Source organism: Procambarus clarkii, chromosome 7 (assembly GCF_040958095.1).
Source record: "Procambarus clarkii isolate CNS0578487 chromosome 7, FALCON_Pclarkii_2.0, whole genome shotgun sequence".
Taxonomy (NCBI): domain Eukaryota; kingdom Metazoa; phylum Arthropoda; class Malacostraca; order Decapoda; family Cambaridae; genus Procambarus; species Procambarus clarkii.
In genome coordinates, this window is record NC_091156.1 from 13,970,954 (window position 1) to 13,996,418 (window position 25,465).

Below are 25,465 nucleotides of genomic sequence, written 5' to 3' on the forward strand. Positions count from 1 at the left end.
CTCTTAACTTTTGTTCCTATAATACCTCTTTTTCATTCCTTCTTTCCCTCCCGTCTTCCTGCCCATGAGACAAAGTAATGAGACATAACCCATGTCTCATTACTGTCTCCCTCCTCCTCCTCCACGCCCCTTCCAAGCATCTTAAACATTTCCCTGGAGTAGCCCTGACATGTGCTTAATGGATTTGTTTTTGAAGTCTTTGTTCGATGCTTTTTGTTTTGAAGCTTAAAGCGTATCTTTATGCTTGCGACATAAGACAGGGCTTATTTTAAAATATTATACATACATACATATATATATATATATATATATATATATATATATATATATATATATATATATATATATATATATATATATATATATATATATATATATATATATATATATTTGTATATTTTGGTAGCAGTCTTTCCTGTAGACATATATTATTAAATATGACCGAAAAAGTAAGATTAATAATTCTAACACGAATTTTCTCAATCTTTCGTACATTACGCTTCACTGTTGGAGGTAAATTAAAAATCAATTCTCCAAAATTCATTTTTATTTCTAGTCTGACGCGACACGGGCGCGTTTCGTAAAACTTATTACATTTTCAAAGACTTTAGTTCACAAATACACAACTGAATAGAACTTACGTATCTCCGATTTTATATCTACATTTGAGTGAGGTGGAAGGGGTGATGTGGCATTAACACAAGACAGAACAAAATGTGGTATTAATAGGGTATTAATTTCATCAACACAAGACAGAACAAGGGTATTAATAGGGTATTAATTTCATCAACACAAGACAGAACAAGGGTATTAATAGGGTATTAATTTCATCAACACAAGACAGAACACGAAACAATGGATTTTGAATAGAAGTGTTTGTAGAAAGCCTATTGGTCCATATTTCTTGATGCTTCTATATTGGAGCGGAGTCTTGAGGTGGGTAGAATATAGTTGTGTAATAATTGGCTGTTGATTGCTTGTGTTGACTTCTTGATGTGTAGTGCCTCGCAAACGTCAAGCCGCCTGCTATCGCTGTATCTATCGATGATTTCTGTGTTGTTTACTAGGATTTCTCTGGCGATGGTTTGGTTGTGGGAAGAGATTATATGTTCCTTAATGGAGCCCTGTTGCTTATGCATCGTTAAACGCCTAGAAAGAGATGTTGTTGTCTTGCCTATATACTGGGTTTTTTTGGAGCTTACAGTCCCCAAGTGTGCATTTGAAGGCATAGACGACGTTAGTCTCTTTTAAAGCGTTCTGTTTTGTGTCTGGAGAGTTTCTCATGAGTAGGCTGGCCGTTTTTCTGGTTTTATAGTAAATCGTCAGTTGTATCCTCTGATTTTTGTCTGTAGGGATAACGTTTCTATTAACAATATCTTTCAGGACCCTTTCCTCCGTTTTATGAGCTGTGGAAAAGAAGTTCCTGTAAAATAGTCTAATAGGGGGTATAGGTGTTGTGTTAGTTGTCTCTTCAGAGGTTGCATGGCTTTTCACTTTCCTTCTTATGATGTCTTCGACGAAACCATTGGAGAAAATTCGTGTTAGAATTATTAATCTTACTTTTTCGGTCATATTTAATAATATATATATATATTTATATATATATGTTATACCTAGTAGCAAAAAGTTAAACAACAAATCAACCAGAAGTTGATTTGTTGTTGTTTCAGATTTAGCTACCCAGAACAAAGTGTCCATGTAGCACGGGCTATGGTGAGCCCGTAAAAACCTGGCCAGTAGGGAGCTGATTATATATGTGGGCTACACCTAGTTGTAGATGGCTCTGATGAGCAGGTAACTCTCGCCGGCAGTCTCAAACTAGCAGTTAAGGGCTGGTCGACCGGCGAGTGGCGCTGGTACCCAGACATCAGGTGTCTAGGTGTCTCGGGTACTAGAGGGTGGACGGAGGGGGGGGGTCTTGTCTAGACACACACAGGCTTCTGAGCACGTATTGTTGTTGTCGTTGATGTTGATTTCTTATACTAGAAAATGCAGATATGTTGTTGAATAGGCGGTAAAGGAATAGACAGGATCTCCTTATCTTAGCAAGGAGATCATGCCTCTTATTATAATATATATATATATATATATATATATATATATATATATATATATATATATATATATATATATATATATATATATATATATATATATATATACACACTTTGCGTGAGAGGCCCTTAGGGTGGGAGCAGAGTAGGGAAGTGTGTGTTCAGTATTGAGAGGCAGAGATCTTTCCTAGGGAAGAAGTTTTGAATCTCATGTTGTGAGTCGTTACATGGTAGGTGTGTCGTGTGAGGCAGTGGTGCCGTGCGAGGCAGTCGTGTCGTGCGAGGCAGTCGTGCCGTGCGAGGCAGGCGTACCACACGAAATACGTGTAACCAGTGATCTCACAAGCACGCCAAACCCCGACGGAAATAAAGGTGACCATTCACAACACACACACACACCAAAAGCGAAGCTGATCAAACTGAAATATTTAATCTGCCGACACGCGTCTCTTAACGACACGCCTCGAACGACAACACAACGACCCATTCCCCTCATTCCCCCATCCCAACTAGCCTCCAGAACATTACCAAGGCTTACAAGGCATCAGGGCATAGTTAAACTGTGAAATATGCCCACTAAATAATTCCCAAATTAGCTTGACGGGTTAATGAAGATTAGCATATTCCCTGAGGGACCCCTGCAAGCCACAGCGAAGCCTCAACAGCGAGTGGAACCCAACAAGCTTAAGCAGATGTGTCGTATGTTCAGCTAATTTAGAGTGTCGCAAGGAAATGATGATTTGGAGCAGCTCATCGCTTCGGGACTGAATTTCCATTGAGTTTGCAGTGTTAGCTGTGGCCTCGGCCTAGTTTCTGTAGGTTAAGCAGATGGCTGCTCTCTGTAGGTTAAGTGGCTGGCTGGTTTCTGTAGTGTAACTGCGTTAGTTATATAGTAAAAGTTCTCTCCTGTTCTCAGAGTTTTCATTTTCTCTTCTTTCCTCGTACTGCCTAAAAAAGATCTCACTCTAGCGTGCGAGGATGAGAAAGATCTCAATCTGGCGTACGAGGATACGAAAGATCTCACTCTAACGTGTAAGGATGGGTAAGACGTTACTCCAGCGGGTGAGGATGAGGGAGATCTCACGTACCTTACATGTAATATCCTGTAAATCATCTCGTGTATGATCGCGCGTCACATAATTCCAAGTGAAGACGAAAGCTGCAGACGCTTAATTAGCCCAATATCATGTTAACTACGAATAAACCTCTTGTTTACGATGACGCCGACACAAACAAAATTACTTAATGACCTCGTTAACCATCGACCCGCGAGATATCCGGTGTGTTAACTAGGGGTCACAGACCTGTATCAGTCTCTTCCATAATTCCAGTCGAATCTTGAGTGATCAGATAACTATATAGGCTTCTGTAGCGAGGATCAGTTGGGCTTTGGTTAAGGCTGAAAGAGAAAATCTTCGTGTTTAAGTCTTATGGATTTTAACTTTAATATTCCTCCGGTCATGACAGCTCCACACCACGTCTGACGCAAGATATCACCCAGTTTCACACCACGTCTGACGCAAGATACCACCCAGCTCCACACCACGTCTGACGCAAGATATTACCCAGCTCCACACCACGTCTGACGCAAGATATCACCCAGCTCCACACCACGTCTTACGCAAGATACCACCCAGCTCCACACCACGTCTGACGCAAGATATTACCCAGCTCCACACCACATCTGACGCAAGATACCACCCAGCTCCACACCACGTCTGACGCAAGATACCAGCCAGCTCCACACCACGTCTGACACAAGATACCACCCAGCTCTTTGCCGCATCCGTCAAGATTCCCTTAAACCTGATCCTTCCTTAGATGGTCGCCGAAGCTCTTGAGTGCAGGAAACCCAATTCTCTGTGTTAGCCTTTGACCAGCAGCTGACATGGGTTCCTCATCGCAGCTCACTCGAGGCTTCCAGCAAGAATTCCGTCACTTTTTGATGGCATTACCCGGCACCAGCTCTCTGTGGAAGACTACATAGAAGAAATTTTAGTAAAAAGTTTGTGATCCTTTCCTCTGGGAATTGGATATCAGAGAGGGTGAGTGTAGTCCAAATCAACGGATATGTGTCATCCATGTGTTTATTCAATCTCATATGTTGACAAGGTGTAAGCCTCAACACATATGCACCTACAATAACTAAACCATCACACATGCTTCCAACGAGGCATAGTTTCATTGCCTCGTTAACAACACACTGATATCAATAGCTCACGCCATGAGCGTTAATGGTCAGGTGGACGGAGCGTGACGGTGATGAAACGTTTGTTGATAACGCAAGAGTGCCAGCGTTGTTACGCGGCGTTATTAGCTGTTGTTGTTGTTTTAGATTTAGCTACGCAGAACGAAGTGTCCATGTAGCACGGGCTATGGTGAGCCCGTAAGTTATTAACTGCGTCAGGTGGTAGCTCCCTCACCAACCCGTTCTCGCACTTTCGTATAGTCAATATTGACTTATTAAATACGTGCATATGTGACATACTTAACATACTAGTTTACCTTGAAAAGCTTCATAGAAAACACCGACCTTACCTAACCTTCTTAGTATGTTAAGATAAGCATCTTATTGCTTCTTATTTACAATTATTACTTAACCTATCAACAGTATAGGTTAAGTAATAATTGTAATTACGAAGCAATAAGATGCTTATCTTAACATACTAAGAAGGTTAGGTAAGGTCGGTGTTTTCTATGAAGCTTTTCAAGGTAAACTAGTATGTTTAGTATGTCACATATGCACGTATTTAATAAGTCAATATTGACTTTAAGAAAGTGCGAGAACGGGTTGCCCTCACCCATCTCCCTCACTCGGACCTCTCTCCCACTGGCAGAGCCGTGTTTTGGTGGATTGATATAATTCGTCGTAAATATTACGAAGGCTGTTGGTAGCTTATCTACCTTCCAGTTGCCTGTCTATCTGTTCCGGGGATCATTGATCCCGCGACCCCCGTCTCTGATCAGGCCTTCTGGTTGGTGGCCTGGTCAATCAGGGCTGTTAGACGCAGCTGCAAGTAGCCTGACGAATGAATCACAGCCTGATTGATCAGGTATCCTTTGGAGGTGTTCATCAAGTTCTCTTAAACACCGTACAAGGGATCAGTTAGTTATGCTCCTTTCGTGTAGAGGGAGAGTGTTGAAAAGTCTTGGGCCGTTTATACTTATAATTCTCCACAAGTCTTACAGAAGCTGTTAGAGGATACGTATAATTTTCCGCAAGTCTTACGGAAGCAGTTGGAGGATGCTTATAACTCTCCACAAGTCTTACGGAAGATGGCAAACCTTTCGACAAGAACCTTCACACAAAATGAACCTTAAAAAGGCCCAACAGGCTGGCACTACATTTTATCAAAGGCTGAGAAACGACGCGCTATAATATAGATAAAATTGTCGTCTCTCAATTTCATGTATTTCAACTCTACCTAAAATAATTATCTCGAGCGTCGTACGTGCCTGGCGATTCAGAGTTGCTCTCCCCTTTATCACTAAATATATATTAGTTCACCCTGACGCGCTTATCGACAGTCATATTTCTTTCAGACAAGTCAGCGTTTACAGGATGTGGGAGAGTAATATTACCCGATCTATTAGGTGTGTGTGTGTGTGTGTGTGTGTGTGTGTGTGTGTGTGTGGGTGTGTGTGTGTGTGTGTGTGTGTGTGTGTGTGTGTGTGTGTGTGTGTGTGTGTGTGTGTGTGTACTCATCTATTTGTACTCACCTATTTGTACTTGGAGGGGTTGAGCTTTGGCTCTTTGGTCACGCCTTTCAACTGTCAATCAACTGGTGAACAGATTCCTGAGCCTACTGGACTCTGTCATATCTACATTTGAAACTGTGTATGGAGTCAGCCTCCACCACATCACTGCCTAATGCATTCCACCTGTTAACTACTCTGACACTGAAAAAGTTCTTTATAACGTCCCTGTGTGTGTGTGTGGGTGTGTGCTCACCTATTTGTGCTTGCGGGGGTTGAGCTTTGGCTCTTTGGTCCCGCCTCTCAACTGTCAATCAACTGGTGTACAGATTCCTGAGCCTATTGGGCTCTGTATGGGAGTGTATGGGAGTGTATGTGTGTGTGTGTGTGTGTGTGTGTGTGTGTGTGTGTGTGTGTGTGTGTGTGTGTGTGTGTGTGTGCGTGTGTGTGTGTGTGTGTGTGTGTGTATTCACGCTGATGCATTAATGTGTATTAAAATGGGTGTTCATTGCACTCACCGTGCCAAATTATGTTATATATATCTAAATATAAGGTTATGAAACAACAAATATATTGAAAGTATTATTCCAAAATTGATATATTTTTATAATTTTCCGTAAAATGGAATATGTATTTTCAGCCTGTATAATAATCTAGAATTAATATTAAATTTATGGTCAGTACAACATTAACTACCCCCCACCCCCCGACCAAAAAAAAAACAGTCCATACTACATAGTGATAATTGTTATGTTCACTCCTAATTACAACTCTTTCTGCGAATCCCCGTTCTCGCAAATTTAATAAGTCAATATTGACTTATTTTTTGCGTGCATAGGTGACATATTAAACATAATAGTTTCCCTTGAAAAGCTTCATAGAAAGCACCAACCTTACCTAACCTACTTAGTATGTTAAAATAAGCATCTTATAGCTTCGTAATTACAATTGTTACTTAACCTATTATAGGTATAGGTTAGGTAATAATTGTAATTACGAAGCAATAAGATGCTTATCTTAACATACTAAGTAGGTTAGGTAAGGTCGCTGTTTTCTATGAAGCTTTTCAAGGGAAACTATTATGTTAAGTATGTCACCTATGCACATATTTAATAAGTCAATATTGACTTATTAAATTTGCGAGAACGGGTTGGCGAATCATAGCAACTGGAATTCATGTCTGAATGAAATTTCATTAGAAGTGAGCGATTTAATTCCACCACGTCCATGATGTTGGCGTGAGATTATCTCAACTAATTTGTCGTCATTATATACAGCAAATTACATTTTCAGTGCTGCTGCCAAATTTAAACTGATAGAGGAGCTTTCTGGGTTTTTTGTATCCATGAGAGGAAGTTGAGTGAGCCACGTTGGGGGTCTATTAAGGGGCTCTATGTGCCTAACACAGAGCATATTACTGCTAGAATTTCGTTTCAATACTATGGATTTCATTTTCGTATGTGTTGTTGGGGATATATTCAGGGGGATGTAAGCGCACGCACGCTGCTCTGGGTGCGTGTGTGTGTGTGTGTGTGTGTGTGTGTGTGTGTGTGTGTGTGTGTGTGTGTGTGTGTGTGAGAGAGAGTGTGTGTGATTGAGTGTAATCACCTAGTTGTGTTTGAGGGGGTTGAGCTTTGCTCTTTCGGCTCGCCTCTCAACTGTCAATCAACTGTTTACTACTTTTTTTCCACACACCACACACACACACACACACACACACACACACATACACACACACCAGGAAGGAGCCCGTAACAGCTGACTAACTCCCAGGTACCTGTCTACTGCTAGGTAATAGGGGGCATTCAGGGTGAAAGAAACTTTGCCCATTTGTTTCTGCCTCGTGCGGGAATCGAACCCACGCCACAGAATTACGAGTCCTGCGCGCTATCCACCAGGCTACGAGGCCCCTGTGTGTGTATGTGTGTGTGTGTGTGTGTGTGTGTGTGTGTGTGTGTGTGTGTGTGTGTGTGTGTGTGTGTGTGTGTGTGTGTGTGTGTGTGGTGCGTACTGTTGTGTTTGTAACATTTTTGTACAGAGCCTGGGTTTATACAGGGCCTGGTTTGTGTACAGGGGCTGGCATATGTACTGCTGTGAACTGCATATGTACTGGCATAGGTACTACTGTGTACTGCTGTGATCTTGACTTGTGAATAGTTATTCACTCTGTGGACACAGCAGATCATTGTCTTCAAATGACTGTATTTTTTGTAACTTTATGGTCGATCGTTTCAACATTTAACAATGGAGTCCCAGTAAGCCACTTTTGGACTAATTTGGACTTTAAGTTCGGAAAACATAAAGCTGAAAAATCATACTTAAATATTCCTAGGCCTAGCATAGCACATATTAGGCCTCAGATAGCATGCATTAGGCCCAGGATTGTTAGGTCAAGTTATCCATTATTAGAAACATATATAAACATTCTTCCGGTTTGTTCAAATTCAAAAATACAAAAGTCTACTCTCAGGTGATCTATCACGATATATTTGTTCTATCAACCACATAGTTTCTATATAACTAGTTCAAGAACATATATAAGTACTGCTGAACAAATCCACTGTGCACATAGACTTGTTACAAGATAAACAGTTTTTTTTAATCTCACATTGTTAGACTTTCTACTTAAAACGAATCATTTGTATTCTGTTACAGATTAATCACCAACCTCCAAAAAAGGAAACTTAAAAGTATTCTTTTTCATCGTATTAAAATAGGACGAATGGACATTAATAAGTACAGGTATACACATAGACATGTATAAGGCCTTATATAGACATGTACATGACCTTATACATGTATAGACATGACACTAACATGTATAAGGTTCGCGCCACCTCAACACCCTTAGTGGATTTTCTCAAGAAGGAATAATAATAATAACGTTTTGCCCGCAATTTCACATTAACGATAATTAAACCAACGCAAAATAAATAATTGCTGTTTGGGACCATTACTTCTCTATAACTATCAAACAGCGGGTTTTCTTCCTATTGGGGAGTGTTGTACATTCTGCTATGGCGGTGTGTCCACTCACAAGATGAGTGGCGCTGCCCAATAAACTCGCCCCTCGGGGCAAAATTTAATTTTTTTTTTATCAAACTCGTCAGGTTTAAGATACACAGAACACTTTATTATTTTTATTGCTTTGTGTGTGTATATTACTTTATTTTATGTTGTTGTTCTTTTCTTGCCTTTTATTTTCACCCACTTTCTCTCTTATCTTATCATTCATGGCATTGTGTACTATGCCACTCAGTCAAGGAATGTTGATTAGAAAACATCTGGAAGTGCCCAACATAACTTTTAGAATCTCTTAGAGCCAATCTTCACTTGCTTGCTAATCACTTTTCCGAAACCAATCTGAAGATCCGAGTTTGAGAAGAGATGAGCACTTTTCCACTGTTGCAAAGTGTGCAAGGTTGATTGGGAGTGAAGGGGGGATGGGGGGAGGTGCTGCAGTGAGGGGGGGGGGGAAAGGAAATGAATTATCAGGAGAAGCGCCAAGTCATTATGACTATATAGCACTGGGAAAGGGTCAGGATAAGGATTTGGGATGGGGCAGGGAGGGGAAGGGATGGTTCCCAACCACTTGGAAGGTCGGGGGTTTGAACGCCGATCTGCATGAAGTGAGACCGTCGCTCTACCGTCCAGCCTAAGTGGATGGGGGGGGGGGGGGAGGGAGAGGTTAGTAGTCTCATGCAGGTAAATTGTAGTTGCCTCTATTTGTGTTGTATCTTGTGCGTGCTGCTGTGGGGGTGATGGGTAATGTCATCGGGCGATAGGGGGACACTGGAAGGCAGGGGGGGACACCGGAAGGCAGGGGGGGACACCGGAAGGCAGGGGGGACATCGGAAGGCATGGGGGACACCGGAAGGCAGGGGGGGACACTGGAAGGCAGCGGGACACTGGAAGGCAGGGGGGGACACCGGAAGGCAGGGGGGGACACCGGAAGGCAGGGGGGACACTGGAAGGCAAGGGGGGACACCGGAAGGCAGGGGGGGACACTGGAAGGCAGGGGGGACACCGGAAGGCAGGGGGGACACCGGAAGGCAGGGGGACACCGGAAGGCAGGGGGACACCGGAAGGCAGGGGGGACACCGGAAGGCAGGGGGACACCGGAAGGCAGGGGGACACCGGAAGGCAGGGGGGACACCGGAAGGCAGGGGGACACCGGAAGGCAGGGGGACACCAGAAGGCAGGGGGACACCGGAAGGCAGGGGGGGACACCGGAAGGCAGGGGGGACACCGGAAGGCAGGGGGGACACTGGAAGGCAGCGGGACACTGGAAGGCAGGGGGGGACACCGGAAGGCAGGGGGGACACCGGAAGGCAGGGGGGACACTGGAAGGCAAGGGGGGACACCGGAAGGCAGGGGGGGGGGACACTGGAAGGCAGGGGGACACCAGAAGGCAGGGGGACACCGGAAGGCAGGGGGACACCGGAAGGCAGGGGGACACCGGAAGGCAGGGGGACACCAGAAGGCAGAGGAGACACCGGTAGGCAGCAGAAATTGAACAATTTAACAAAGGGTGAGGTCTTGATGCAGGAAGAGATACGAACAGTGTCACTAGCGAGGACGGGATTCGAACCGTTGTGTGACGAGCCCTATAACAGGTCGGGTTAGGACGCCATAGTTTATTAGCGAGTTCACTTCCGTTTGTAAAAGATCTCGAGTGTAAAGGAAGTAATTCACTCATAACCGAAAAAAAAAATATTGTCTCCTGAAGACAATAATTATATTGGCATAAAGAGATATACAGTGGTGCAAATATAATTAATTTTAGATTATTTATTATTAGATTTTAGATTTAGAACGTTCAGATTTAGACAGGACTTCGTGATTTTGCTCAACCACCAATTGAAGACTTAATTTTCCGCATGCAAATGCAATGTGTGTTTTTTCTCTCTACATAAACAATCAAATTAGCGTATGATCATATTAAAAAAAATCCCGAAATATCTTTTTTTAAATAGAAGCGTCTTACGCAGCATCATAAGGCAAGATGCCATCCTCCAGGTAGGAAGCTGAGGGAGCAGGAATAAGGAGACGAGGACAGTTACTTGAAAAATCCTTGCAAGGAGTCCTGACTAATGTATGGGACTTGATTACATGGAGAAAAGAGTTACTGTACAGGGCAGTGCCTCACAGCCACAAGGAAAAGGACATTAGTTTAGAGCACTAGTCGTGAGTTGTGAGAGATTGGGACCTTAAGGTCAAAGAGCAGTCTGGCAGCTAAGGAAGTCATAATACTGGGCATGAGGTCATGAACTAGGCAGGGTGGGGGGGGGGGGAAGGAGGTCAGGTCTTAATGCTAGGGAGGAGTTCAGGTCATTAGGGTCTTGCATGACTTGAGAAGGAATGTCGATATTTGGATCGGATGAGTGAGGGATGATTATTATGGGTGTCCACCTGAGAGGGAATGATGAGTACGGTGGGTGACCACCTGAGAGACAATGATGAGTACGGTGGGCGACCACCTGAGAGTGAGTGATAAGTAGTGTGAACTTTGGCCAAGTTTTCACTCCCACGTCCAATCAGATTTCTTGTTGAGTAAAATTAAAAGGTCGAGGTAATTCATTTGGAAAATTTGACTGATGGCATTTCATGAAAGTTTTTGTTCCAGTAACCTGTTGCTGATGTGTTGCTGTCACAATATTAAGTTAATATATCAGTAATATGAAATTTGTGAGTGAAATGCATATAATTTTAATTCAAAAATTCAATATCATATCCAGACGCAATATTTAAAATATCGACAACGAAAGAAAACAGTCGTTTGAATCTCAGATATTTTGTTTTTATTTAATGAAACAGTAGACTTAAAATCTTTAGCGTAGCCTTTTTCTTATTGCAGAAATTATTTTCGACAAATATATAGGGTCTAATGGTAGATTCTTGACAAATCTTGACAAATCTTGACAAATCTCTTCTCCATGTGGCATAAGCATTATCAGGTTAGAATTGCAGTTTAACATATTGGACATATGTTTATTATATATGGACATAGAACTGCAGTTTAACATATAAGGTGGAGAGAAGGATAGACCGCAGACCTCAACCATGTTCTTACCCCTGGCAATTTAACGCCTCGGAGGGAGTCAAACGACGCTGTCGATGAAATAATGTTGGTGTCATAGATCTAAGTTAAGAGCTTTAACGGAGGATCGATGCTGTCTGGTCAAATATGTGTGCTGGAGGCTCGCTTGTGTGGGCGTCGCTGTTTTATGAGGTTCATGTGGAGGCTCGCTTGTGTGGGCGTCGCTGTTTTATGAGGTTCATGTGGAGGCTCGCTTGTGTGGGCGTCGCTGTTTTATGAGGTTCACGTGGAGGCTCGCTTGTGTGGGCGTCGCTGTTTTATGAGGTTCATGTGGAGGCTCGCTTGTGTGGGCGTCGCTGTTTTATGAGGTTCACGTGGAGGCTCGCTTGTGTGGGCGTCGCTGTTTTATGAGGTTCATGTGGAGGCTCGCTTGTGTGGGCGTCGCTGTTTTATGAGGTTCATGTGGAGGCTCGCTTGTGTGGGCGTCGCTGTTTTATGAGGTTCACGTGAAGGCTCGCTTGTGTGGGCGTCGCTGTTTTATGAGGTTCATGTGGAGGCTCGCTTGTGTGGGCGTCGCTGTTTTATGAGGTTCATGTGGAGGCTCGCTTGTGTGGGCGTCGCTGTTTTATGAGGTTCACGTGGAGGCTCGCTTGTGTGGGCGTCGCTGTTTTATGAGGTTCATGTGGAGGCTCGCTTGTGTGGGCGTCGCTGTTTTATGAGGTTCATGTGGAGGCTCGCTTGTGTGGGCGTCGCTGTTTTATGAGGTTCATGTGGAGGCTCGCTTGTGTGGGCGTCGCTGTTTTATGAGGTTCATGTGGAGGCTCGCTTGTGTGGGCGTCGCTGTTTTATGAGGTTCATGTGGAGGCTCGCTTGTGTGGGCGTCGCTGTTTTATGAGGTTCATGTGGAGGCTCGCTTGTGTGGGCGTCGCTGTTTTATGAGGTTCACGTGGAGGCTCGCTTGTGTGGGCGTCGCTGTTTTATGAGGTTCATGTGGAGGCTCGCTTGTGTGGGCGTCGCTGTTTTATGAGGTTCATGTGGAGGCTCGCTTGTGTGGGCGTCGCTGTTTTATGAGGTTCATGTGGGGACAGTTGTTGATCTAGAGGCGTCGGTGCTTTCCTGGGTACACAGGTACGTCCCTGGCCCCATGGGTACACCGGCACCTTCTTGTCACCCCGCTTTGGGTACGTCGACACGTTCTTGTCACCCCGCCTTGGGTATGTCGACACGTTCTTGTCACCCCGCCTTGCGTACGTCGACACTTTCTGGTCATCCCCCTTGGGTATGTCGACACGTTATTGTCACCTCCCTTGCGTACGTCGACACTTTCTGGTCATCCTCCTTGGGTACGTCGACACGTTATTGTCACCTCCCTTGGGTACACCGACACGTTCTTGTCACCCCCTTTGGGTACGCTGACACGTGCCTGCTTCCCCTGGGTACACAGACATGTCCGTGCCCTCCCCTGGGTACACAGACATGTCCGTGCCCTCCCCTAGGTACACAGACATGTCCGTGCCCTCCCCTGGATACACAGACATGTCCGTGCCCTCCCCTAGGTACACAGACATGTCCGTGCCCTCCCCCTGGGTACACAGACATGTCCGTGCCCTCCCCTGGATACACAGACATGTCCGTGCCCTCCCCTAGGTACACAGACATGTCCGTGCCCTCCCCCTGGGTACACAGACATGTCCGTGCCCTCCCCTGGATACACAGACATGTCCGTGCCCTCCCCTAGGTACACAGACATGTCCGTGCCCTCCCCTAGGTACACAGACATGTCCGTGCCCTCCCCTAGGTACACAGACATGTCCGTGCCCTCCCCTGGGTACAAAGACATGTCCGTGCCCTCCCCTAGGTACACCTGCAGTTGCGTTTGGTACCACGAGGAGGAAGCGGGCACATTGTACCAGTACAGAGTATAAGGAAGACCCCCCATGCAATAATCCGCTCCGTCAGAATACATTATTCATATAGACTTAACCTTTCTTACAAGACATTAATTAAACCCTTTTTATTGAGACTTAAATCTACGAAATATTACCAGGAACTCTGACAGCTGACGTGTACAGGAACAGTCCCCCTGAAGCGAACAGTCATGATAATAATATTCGTGTCAACAGAAGGCAATATTCTTAGAGATAAATGAGAGACAACATAGAGGTAACGCTACGAAATAAGGCTGTAATCGTGTCGATCCGGGGCGCGTTCACTTTCCCATCATGAGATTATGAAACTGAACCAGGGACCATCTCTCTTGTCTGTACTGTATGTCTTAGTGAGGTCTCGGCGACGTCCACTGTAACCTGCTGATGTAATCTTGTGTGGTGTAGGTCGCAGAAGGGACTCAATTTTTGTAGCACGAACGTCAATTATATCATGGCATTCCAATGGAACATAGGGAGGTCTCGTGATACAGCTGGCTTCATTCTCTGCTCACAATCGGGGATCACCAGGTGGGACAGAAATGATTGTTTTTTTCTTTTACATAATTTCTCTGTTTACCCAATAGTGAATTAGGTGGAAGAGGAAGTTAGGCAAATATTATTGAGTTGCATAATGTCAGTAGTTCGACAATGGGAGAGGGAGGGGGGGGGGTAGCCTCAATAGAATCATAATATAGGGGTGGTACCCCTATATAAAATATAGGGGTACCACCTCTGGGCTCAACTGTAGAGACCCATTGCCTCGAAGAAGAAAATAAAGAGTATTCAGAGAAGACCTTGTGGATTCTCACTGAACACTTCAATATTTTCTTCTCCTACCATCCCTATTCTTCTTATTTTATCTATTATGTTAAAGTAATGTATTCATAATAATTATGAATTTGTTAAACTATTTTCTCCATACAACTTGGTGATTGATTGATGAAGATTAAGCCACCCCAAGAGGTGGCACGGGCATGAATAGCCCGTAATACAACTTGGTTGTTGTTATAGATTCAGCTACTCGGAACAAGTTCCAAGTAGCACGGGCTATGGTGAGCCCGTAACTTTCCTGGCATAGGAGCGGGGCAAGTAGCACGGGCTATGGTGAGCCCGTAACTTACCTGGCACAGGAGTGGGGCAAGTAGCTCGGGCTATGGTGAGCCCGTAGTGGACTTACCTGGCACAGGAGCGGGGGCAAGAAGCACGGGCTATGGTGAGCCCGTAGTGGACTTACCTGGCACAGGAGCGGGGCAAGTGGCACGGGCTATGGTGAGCCCGTAGTGGACTTACCTGGCACAGGAGCGGGGCAAGTGGCACGGGCTATGGTGAGCCCGTAGTGGACTTACCTGGCAGTACAACTTGGTCAATCCTCTGACTTTAAATCAGGGTTTCTCCTCACTACAAATGCGACTAATCTCCCTCTCCTTGAGCCACATTAATTGCTCCCACTCCAACTGTGACTAACCGCAATAACCCCGACCATCCCCACTACGGGCTCACCATAGCCCGTGCTTCTTGCCCCGCTCCTGTGCCAGGTAAGTTACGGGCTCACCATAGCCCGTGCTACTTGCCCCGCTCCTGTGCCAGGTAAGTTACGGGCTCACCATAGCCCGTGCTTCTTGCCCCGCTCCTGTGCCAGGTAAGTTACGGGCTCACCATAGCCCGTGCTTCTTGCCCCCGTTCCTGTGCCAGGTAAGTTACGGGCTCACCATAGCCCGTGCTTCTTGCCCCCGCTCCTGTGCCAGGTAAGTTACGGGCTCACCATAGCCCGTGCTTCTTGCCCCCGCTCCTGTGCCAGGTAAGTTACGGGCTCACCATAGCCCGTGCTACTTGGAACTTGTTCCGAGTAGCTGAATCTACAGCAACAACAACAACCCCACTGCAACAACAGCGGTTTCCGAACTACAACCAAGTCACATATTATCAGGTTTGTTGCAAGAGAGAGACAACACCTGTCAACATGTTGTAAATGCAAGAGAGAGACAACACCTGTCAACATGTTGTAAATGCAAGAGAGAGACAACACCTGTCAACATGTTGTAAATGCAAGAGAGAGACAACACCTGTCAACATGTTGTAAATGTATCAAGGAGTCAAGACCAATTCCCAAGTTTCCCTATAACGTTCCCATTTTCATGCTCTTTACATACTGACTGTACGATCATATCTCATCTACAACATTTCCATTGCCATGTATTTATGAGGGCTCTACAGCTTCAGGCGTGAAGCTCTATAGAGAGTAATTAAAGAATAAAACGATTGGTTGTTTGTTTACGGGGTTATTCATGCCCGTGCCACCTCTTGGCTGGTTTAATCCTGATCAATCAATCAATTGATAGATTGTTGTCTATTTTAAAATAATATTATGAATCTATTTTGAATCTAATATTATGAAAAACTTGTTTTTCCAGTTTTTTTTGGGTCGAGACCCAAAAAAAACCTGTTTTTTTTGGGTCGAGATTTCTCCGCCGAGTTACTGCTCACATTCACGAGACTGACCAGACTGTTGTATGACTGACCAGACTGTTGTGTGACTGACCAGACTGTTGTGTGACTGACCAGACTGTTGTGTGACTGACCAGACTGTTGTGTGACTGACCACACTGTTGTGTGACTGACCAGACTGTTGTGTGACTGACCAGACTGTTGTGTGACTGACCAGACTGTTGTGTGACTGACCAGACTGTTGTATGACTGACCAGACTGTTGTGTGACTGACCAGACTGTTGTATGACTGACCAGACTGTTGTGTGACTGACCAGACTGTTGTATGACTGACCAGACTGTTGTGTGACTGACCAGACTGTTGTGTGACTGACCAGACTGTTGCATGACTGACCACACTGTTACATGACTGACAACACTGTTGCATGACTGATCACACTCTTGCATGACTGACAACACTGTTGCATGACTGACCACACTGTTGCATGACTGACCATACTGTTGCATGACTGACCACACTGTTGCATGACTGACCACACTGTTGCATGACTGACCATACTGTTGCATGACTGACAACACTGTTGCATGACTGACCACACTGTTGCATGACTGACCATACTGTTGCATGACTGACCATACTGTTGCATGACTGACCACACTGTTGCATGACTGACCATACTGTTGCATGACTGACAACACTGTTGCATGACTGACCACACTGTTGCATGACTGACCATACTGTTGCATGACTGACCACACTGTTGCATGACTGACCATACTGTTGCATGACTGACCATACTGTTGCATGACTGACAACACTGTTGCATGACTGACAACACTGTTGCATGACTGACAACACTGTTGCATGACTGACAACACTGTTGCATGACTGACCACACTGTTGCATGACTGACAACACTGCTGCATGACTGACAACACTGTTGCATGACTGACCACACTGTTGCATGACTGACAACACTGTTGCATGACTGACAACACTGTTGCATGACTGACCACACTCTTGCATGACTGACAACACTGTTGCATGACTGACCACACTGTTGCATGACTGACCATACTGTTGCATGACTGACCACACTATTACATGACTGACAACACTGCTGCATGACTGACAACACTGTTGCATGACTGACAACACTGTTGCATGACTGACAACACTGTTGCATGACTGACAACACTGCTGCATGACTGACAACACTGTTGCATGACTGACCACACTGTTGCATGACTGACAACACTGTTGCATGACTGACAACACTGTTGCATGACTGACCACACTCTTGCATGACTGACCATACTGTTGCATGACTGACCATACTGTTGCATGACTGACCACACTGTTGCATGACTGACCATACTGTTGCATGACTGACAACACTGTTGCATGACTGACCACACTGTTGCATGACTGACCATACTGTTGCATGACTGACCACACTGTTGCATGACTGACCATACTGTTGCATGACTGACCATACTGTTGCATGACTGACAACACTGTTGCATGACTGACAACACTGTTGCATGACTGACAACACTGTTGCATGACTGACAACACTGTTGCATGACTGACAACACTGTTGCATGACTGACCACACTGTTGCATGACTGACAACACTGCTGCATGACTGACAACACTGTTGCATGACTGACCACACTGTTGCATGACTGACAACACTGTTGCATGACTGACAACACTGTTGCATGACTGACCACACTCTTGCATGACTGACAACACTGTTGCATGACTGACCACACTGTTGCATGACTGACCATACTGTTGCATGACTGACCACACTATTACATGACTGACAACACTGTTGCATGACTGACAACACTGTTGCATGACTGACAACACTGTTGCATGACTGACAACACTGTTGCATGACTGACAACACTGTTGCATGACTGACCACACTGTTGCATGACTGACAACACTGTTGCATGACTGACAACACTGTTGCATGACTGACCACACTGTTGCATGACTGACAACACTGTTGCATGACTGACCATACTGTTGCATGACTGACAACACTGTTGCATGACTGACCACACTGTTGCATGACTGACCATACTGTTGCATGACTGACCACACTGTTGCATGACTGACCATACTGTTGCATGACTGACCATACTGTTGCATGACTGACAACACTGTTGCATGACTGACAACACTGTTGCATGACTGACCACACTGTTGCATGACTGACAACACTGTTGCATGACTGACAACACTGTTGCATGACTGACCACACTGTTGCATGACTGACAACACTGTTGCATGATTGACAACACTGTTGCATGACTGACCACACTCTTGCATGACTGACAACACTGTTGCATGACTGACCACACTGTTGCATGACTGACCACACTCTTGCATGACTGACCACACTCTTGCATGACTGACCACACTGTTGCATGACTGACCACACTGTTGCATGACTGACCACACTATTACATGACTGACAACACTGTTGCATGACTGACAACACTCTTGCATGACTGACCACACTCTTGCATGACTGACCACACTCTTGCATGACTGACAACACTGTTGCATGACTGACCACACTATTACATGACTGACCACACTGTTGCATGACTGACAACACTGTTGCATGACTGACCACACTATTACATGACTGACAACACTGTTGCATGACTAATCCAACCCAACATTTTAGTTGCTATTGAAGCGATACACTGAAGGTTTTATGACTGAGTTGGCTGTACAATAACTGTATAATGCTGATCCGGATACTGAATGACTGAGCCAACTGCTTCCCTGACTGTCGGTCCTTAAAAAACAAAAAACCCTGAGGGCTTGCAAGCAATACCGGACCTGGAACAGCTCTGTGTCACGTGTGCATAAGCGTTACATTCAGCTTCACAGTGCCCCCGGCACTGTTCACCGTCCTCAACTTTGCATATAAATGAGGAGACACATGTGGCGACACATGTGGCGAGGTCCTCCACAGATGGTCCAGCCGGGATATTTACACATCTATAGTTTAGCTCACAAACTTACTAAGTTCAGTTCGTCTGTTATTACTTTGCTCCATGAAGTGTTTTGCTGCAGTGTTTGGCATACACGAGGGGATGTATGATGTGTATGTGTGAACTTGTTGCACAACTTTACCTTGCAATACTATTGGAAATTGTCCAGGAATGCACAGATGCAACTTTTCCATTAAGAATAGATCTGCGACGATTAATATATTGCATTTAATTTCGGATGCCATAAAAGACTGAATGATTAAAAAAATATTGTGATACTTTAAAGGACTATAAAAAGGATAGTTAAGATCTATCGGGAATCTACCACCATCGGGGAACTGAAATTATCTAACCAACACCATACTGGGCTCAATATCAAGGAGTAACGTTGAATCGACGTTAAACTAACGTTACTCTTGGATATTGTGCTAATTGCGTCGAGATTAACGACCTATCCAATGTACATGGGGTGTCAAGTCTTAAATAAATCACACCAACACTACTGTGAAGGAAAGTACTTGAAAGTAACATGAGAGACTCAGTGGTCAGTCCAAGAGGCTTAAGTCCTAAGTAATATTCAGCATTAAGGAATACTTTCTGGTTAGTCAGTGAGGAACCTTAAATACCCTCCATAGGTTATTAGGCCTTAAGCTCAATATCACACCAACCCTTTGAGATAGAGAAATTTAGTATTCCATGTGCTTAAACATTAATTCATGATAGAAAATTCCCCAACACTGAAGAGACTCGCTAAGAACATTTTAGAAGTCCACAAGGATCAAATTGCTCAAAGAGACTTTAATATAGTTTAAACATAAACAAAAATTGTCACCTTAGAGACTGGTAATACAAATCCCTAAGGTGAAGATGATGCTTACTTCTGGGCGCTGAGAAAAGCTACAACTCCCAAGAAGTAATGCAGAAGTGGGTAGACTATATACTGGATATACTGTATACTGAAGATGATGCTTACTTCTGGGCGCTGAGAAAAACTACCACTCCTAACAGGTAATGCAGAAGTGGGTAGACTATATACTGGATATACTGTATACTGGATATATGTGCCTGGTGCGGGTAGCTCACTATTGAGAGAGTAATCATTTCTCTACCCTGCCTAAAGGCGGTCATGAACGTATACAATTTCTGTTAATATTCGAAGTTGTGCAGCTCTCTCGACTTTATTGTGGCTATTACATGGGGGTTTAATATGTGTTGGTGTAATGTGGGATTTAACGCCAGCTGGAAGTGAATGTTTGATATCAACTGTCTTTATATTGACCATAATTTGGCCAATATTGGACATGTGTATCATCCAGGCCTGTTATGGATTGTAATTATGTGCACCACCTTGAACTGCTATCACATATGCCATCCTAGGCACCGTCTGCTATCACATATGCCCTCCTAGGCACCGCCTGCCATCACATGTGCCATCCTAGGCACCGTCTGCCAACACATGTGCCATCCTAGGCACCGTCTGCCAACACATGTGCCATCCTAGGCACCGTCTGCCAACACATGTGCCATCCTAGGCACCGTCTGCCATCCCATGTGCCATCCTAGGCACCGTCTGCCATCTGACACACGCTATCTTGGTCCGAGGAGAGTCGCTCCGCTATCGAACAAGCAAGGCGTCCACACAGCCTGGAGGCGGGCTTCAACGCCCCACACGTTATACCTCCTTCCGTATGTCAGGTCTTCCGACGCCCTGTGCAGCCTGGCGGATAAGTTGTGTTTACTGTCGTGCCTCTGGAAGGGAAACGTTTGCCGCCTGCTTGTGTCAATATTAGACTGTGGGCTTTGTGGCCCGGCTCTTATCATATATAGAGTTTCACAGACATGAGATGGAAACTCTGGTTCACTCATGCCATTTGCCACTGGAGTTCCTTTGTTTATATCAACATTGGGCCATAACTTCCTATATATATATATATATATATATATATATATATATATATATATATATATATATATATATATATATATATATATATATATATATATATATATATAGAGAGAGAGAGAGAGAGAGAGAGAGAGAGAGAGAGAGAGAGAGAGAGAGAGAGAGAAAGAGAGAAAGAGAGAGAGAAAGGGAGAAAGAGAGAAAGAGAGAGAGAGAGAGAGAGAGAGAGAGAAAGAGAGAGAGAGAGAGAGAGAGAGAGAGAGAGAGAGAGAGAGAGAGAGAGAGAGAGAGAGAGAGAGAGAGAGAGAGAGAGAGAGAGAGATAGTGAGTTATGACACTATAGTCACATATAGTTACTCAAAACATAGAGTTGTTGATTCTAAACTGTTGCTTACTTAAAAAAAAAAGTGCATTTAGTGAATTGCCAAGATAAAAATGTATTATGGTTTCCTCTCGCTAAGGTTTCACTATGTAACTTTCTTAAGAGACATAATGGTTATATATGGGCTCCCGGTGCCTGCCAGAGTGTGCCTTTATATATGCTGTAAATTGTACCTGCAAGTTTCCTAATGGCCGCATACCTCATAGGGATAGAATGAGAAAAAGAGAACTTGCTTTCATTTTTCTCTCTCCTGTTCTTCTACTCCACCTTGACTTCTTTCATCCCTCCCTCCCTCCCACAAGGGAGGGAGGGAGGTAGGGAGGGAGGGAGGGATTTATCAGGGAAAAGCGCCAAGCCTTTGCGACTATATAGCACTTGGAAGGGGTTAGGATAAGGATTTGGGATGGGACGGGGGGAAAGGAATGGTGCCCAACCACTTGGACGGTCGGGGATTAGGGAGCCACGCCGTGATGGTGGTGGTGGTGGTGGTGTGGTAGTGTGGTGCACTGGTTGTGCTGTTTGTGGGGGTGATTGTGGTGGTGGTGTTGTGATGGTAGTGGTGTGATGGTAGTGGTGTGCTGGTAGTGGTGTGGTGGTAGTGTTGTGATGGTAGTGTTGTGATGGTAGTGGTGTGGTGGTGGTGGTGGTGTGGTAGTGTGGTGCACTGGTTGTGCTGTTTGTGGGAGTGATTGTGGTGGTGGTGGTGGTGGTGTGATGGTAGTGGTGTGCTGATGATGGTGTGCTGGTGGTGGTATTCCCTGCAGTATCTTGAACGTTGTGATCATATCCCCTCTTTGTTACTTCATTCCTCTTGGGTTGTGAGGTTGCATTAGCCTCTCCTCATAGCTTAACCCTCACAGCTCTGGCTCCAATCGTATTGCAAACCTTTGTAGTTTTCAATTTTGATTTTATGCTCCACAAGGTGCGGTTTCCATGCCGGCGCTGCATATTCCAGTATTGGTCTAACACATGTTGTGTAGCGTGCCCTGAATGAGTCTTGATTTAGGTATCGAATTGTGAGAATATTTATAATTTCTGCAACGACTGTAATTGCATGCAACTGAACCAATGGCAGTGGTCAATATACAGGAAACTTGTAGTCAATAAATGTATTAATATACAGGGAACTTTAGGGTTACGTTAATCCAAAGTATCACTTCCAAAGGCGTGTAGAACACCACTAACACCGCAGGTCTCGTCCCCCCACGGCGCCCCCATGGCGTCTCCGCACACTTGCTTAGACACAAAGTGAACTGACTGAACACTTGTGGATACGCTGATATCATCAGCACGCCACGATAGCAGTAACAAGGAGCACTGTTCGCACAACAGCATTGTGCATTCAATGCTGTTGTGTAACACACAACGGCATTGAATGCACACAAGACAATGACACTATAATGCACACAAGACAAGGACACTATAACCCACACAAGATAATGACACTATAATGATCACAAGACAATGACACTATAATGCACACAAGACAATGACACTATAACCCACACAACAATAACTTTCTGGAATCCACAGCCCAGTGATTAATTACGCAAATCACTGAGACCACAATAATTACAGAAGAACAAATACCATCTCACCAAGACAATTATTAAGGCCTTCAATTAACACAAGTCACTGAGCCGAGACAAGATAGAATGAACACCGGTCACCAGGACCATAACAAACTATTGAAATGCACAACAAGTCACCAAGGATAAATTAATGCAACATTGCACAGGATTAGTCTAATCTATGATAGCCACACACGCGGCGCATGTGTGTGTGTGAGGGACGCACTAGGTGGAGTGACGCATTAGGTGGTAGGGAATCATGGGTTTGTTGATTGGTTGGTTGATTGGTGTTGATTGGTGTTGGGTGTCGCCAACAGCTGGATGACGCGGTACTCTTCTTTCACAGTACTAATCATTCCAGAAGCCTAGATTAACATTAATCTTTTCTGTATAGGATGTGTGTCACACTTAGTTGACCTCTATAAGCTCTTCACTGTTTGATGATTAACACTGATATTTCGTAATCCCGCTCTGACACTCTTGCTGCTCCTGGAGTGGTCACGGGCTGTGTATAAACGTATCTCAATACATCAAGGTTCTCACTTGCACAAGCCGAGCAATTTCCCGTGACGCGAGACTGAGGGCGAATGACAGTAAACTTGACTGTAAAAATCCTGAGTAAACTTATTGGAGTTCCTGGAGGGATCGCAACTACTTTGGCTGATTATCAGTGGTGAGTGTGCGTCCGTATACCATGAGCTCCAGGCTCAGAGTGAGGCTCTGGGGCTCCAAGCTGCTTGCCCCAAGCGTCCTTCATTTTGTAATAATTTTCTTTTACCGATTCCTGCGGTTGCCTTGCCCTTATGGTATATCTCCTGGCAGCTGGGTGGACAGCGCTTCGGATTCGTAGATCTGAGGTTCCGGGTTCGATCCCCGGTGGAGGTGGAGACAAAATGGGCAAAATGTTTCTTTCACCCTGATGCCCCTGTTACCTAGCAGTAAATAGGTATCTGGGAGTTAGGCAGCTGCTACGGGCTGCTTCCTGGGGGTGTGTAACAAAAAGGAGGTTCTTATTCCGTGTCTTATCACACAAGACCCTAAGGCCCTCAGGGCGTTCCTTAGACGTTATGTGCTAACTAGGCCTCCCGCAGCCCCTTGATCGCACGGAGAAACAGGTCCAATCTGCATTATCCTCCTGTAGGGCCTCTTAAGATCACAATCCTCTCCCTAACAGCATGGGTGAGGATCATCACTATACGCGATCCTTCTCTGAGCGAGTACCGAACTTCATCTGGGGTTAAGCCCAGGCTAAGTTATTGCATGCGATCTTCACCCAAATTTCGCAAATACCTAACTATTTTTAATAGCCGGAAGATTAAAAGTAGAAGTTAGTAACTGAGAGGGAAGATAAGATCGTCAAAGCAAGGTTCCGTCGACCTACTAGAGTGCTGTGATTTTACAGGATTCATTAGGCTAACGGCAGAAATTTTTCAAGTTAGATTACCCTCTGCAAGGCACCCCCTAATCCCTTTCATTTATATCTTAAAATAGGAACTGTGCGGTTTCTATGGCACTTTTCCTGTTGCTCCCGCGTGCTCAGTACTTGGGAGGGCCAGAGGACAATAAGCAGTGCCTGACAAAGCACCGTCGAGGCATCATTCTCACTGTAAACACCGAAAGCTATTGTGGCACTTTAATTAAATCTCAGCTCTCGCAGCGTGAGAGTTGGTAGTTATTGTATCTCAACAATCTTCCACTCTCACCACACAACTCCACGACCGTCGCTACAAGCATGCCTACCCTCCACACCTACCCACGACCGTCGCTACAAGCATGCCGACCCTCCACACCTACCCATGACCATCGCTATAAGCATACCTACCCTCCACACCTACCCACGACCGTCGCTACAAGCATGCCTACCCTCCACACCTACCCACGACCGTCGCTACAAGCATGTCTACCCTCCACACCTACCCAGGACCGTCGCTACAAGCATGCCTACCCTCCACACCTACCCACGACCGTCGCTACAAGCATGTCTACCCTCCACACCTACCCACGACCGTCGCTACAAGCATACCTACCCTCCACACTTTTCTTTAGCTTCGGCACAAGATTGAAATTGTAGATTTTCATTAGCATCAACGTTGTGTAAAGGGGAGAGAGAGAGAGAGAGAGAGAGAGAGAGAGAGAGAGAGAGAGAGAGAGAGAGAGAGAGAGAGAGAGAGAGAGAGAGAGAGAGAGAGAGAGAGAGAGAGAGAGAGAGAGAGAGAGAGAGAGAGTTTACCAAGCATGCAGTGACGTCAATGTGAAGGTGTTTGCTAGTGTCTACAGTGCACAGAATACCAACATTCAGGGGAATGTTACCAAGCCTGTTCTTAGAGTGCTTAGTATTGTCACTCGTTGGGAAGTACCAACCGCAACAGTTTGATATGACGAAGGAGAACAGGTATATTTCTAGTTAATTATACCCAGTTTT

The 25,465-nt window shown here is 44.9% G+C and overlaps 1 protein-coding gene across 1 annotated transcript; it reads right to left on the bottom strand.

The window, feature by feature from the left end:
* Positions 1-16,596: 16,596 nt before the first annotated feature.
* LOC138357744 (uncharacterized) lies at positions 16,597-18,630 on the bottom strand. Its single transcript, XM_069314744.1, has one exon. It carries the CDS (start codon positions 18,628-18,630, stop codon positions 16,597-16,599), a length of 2,034 nt encoding a protein of 677 aa, XP_069170845.1.
* Positions 18,631-25,465: the final 6,835 nt, after the last annotated feature.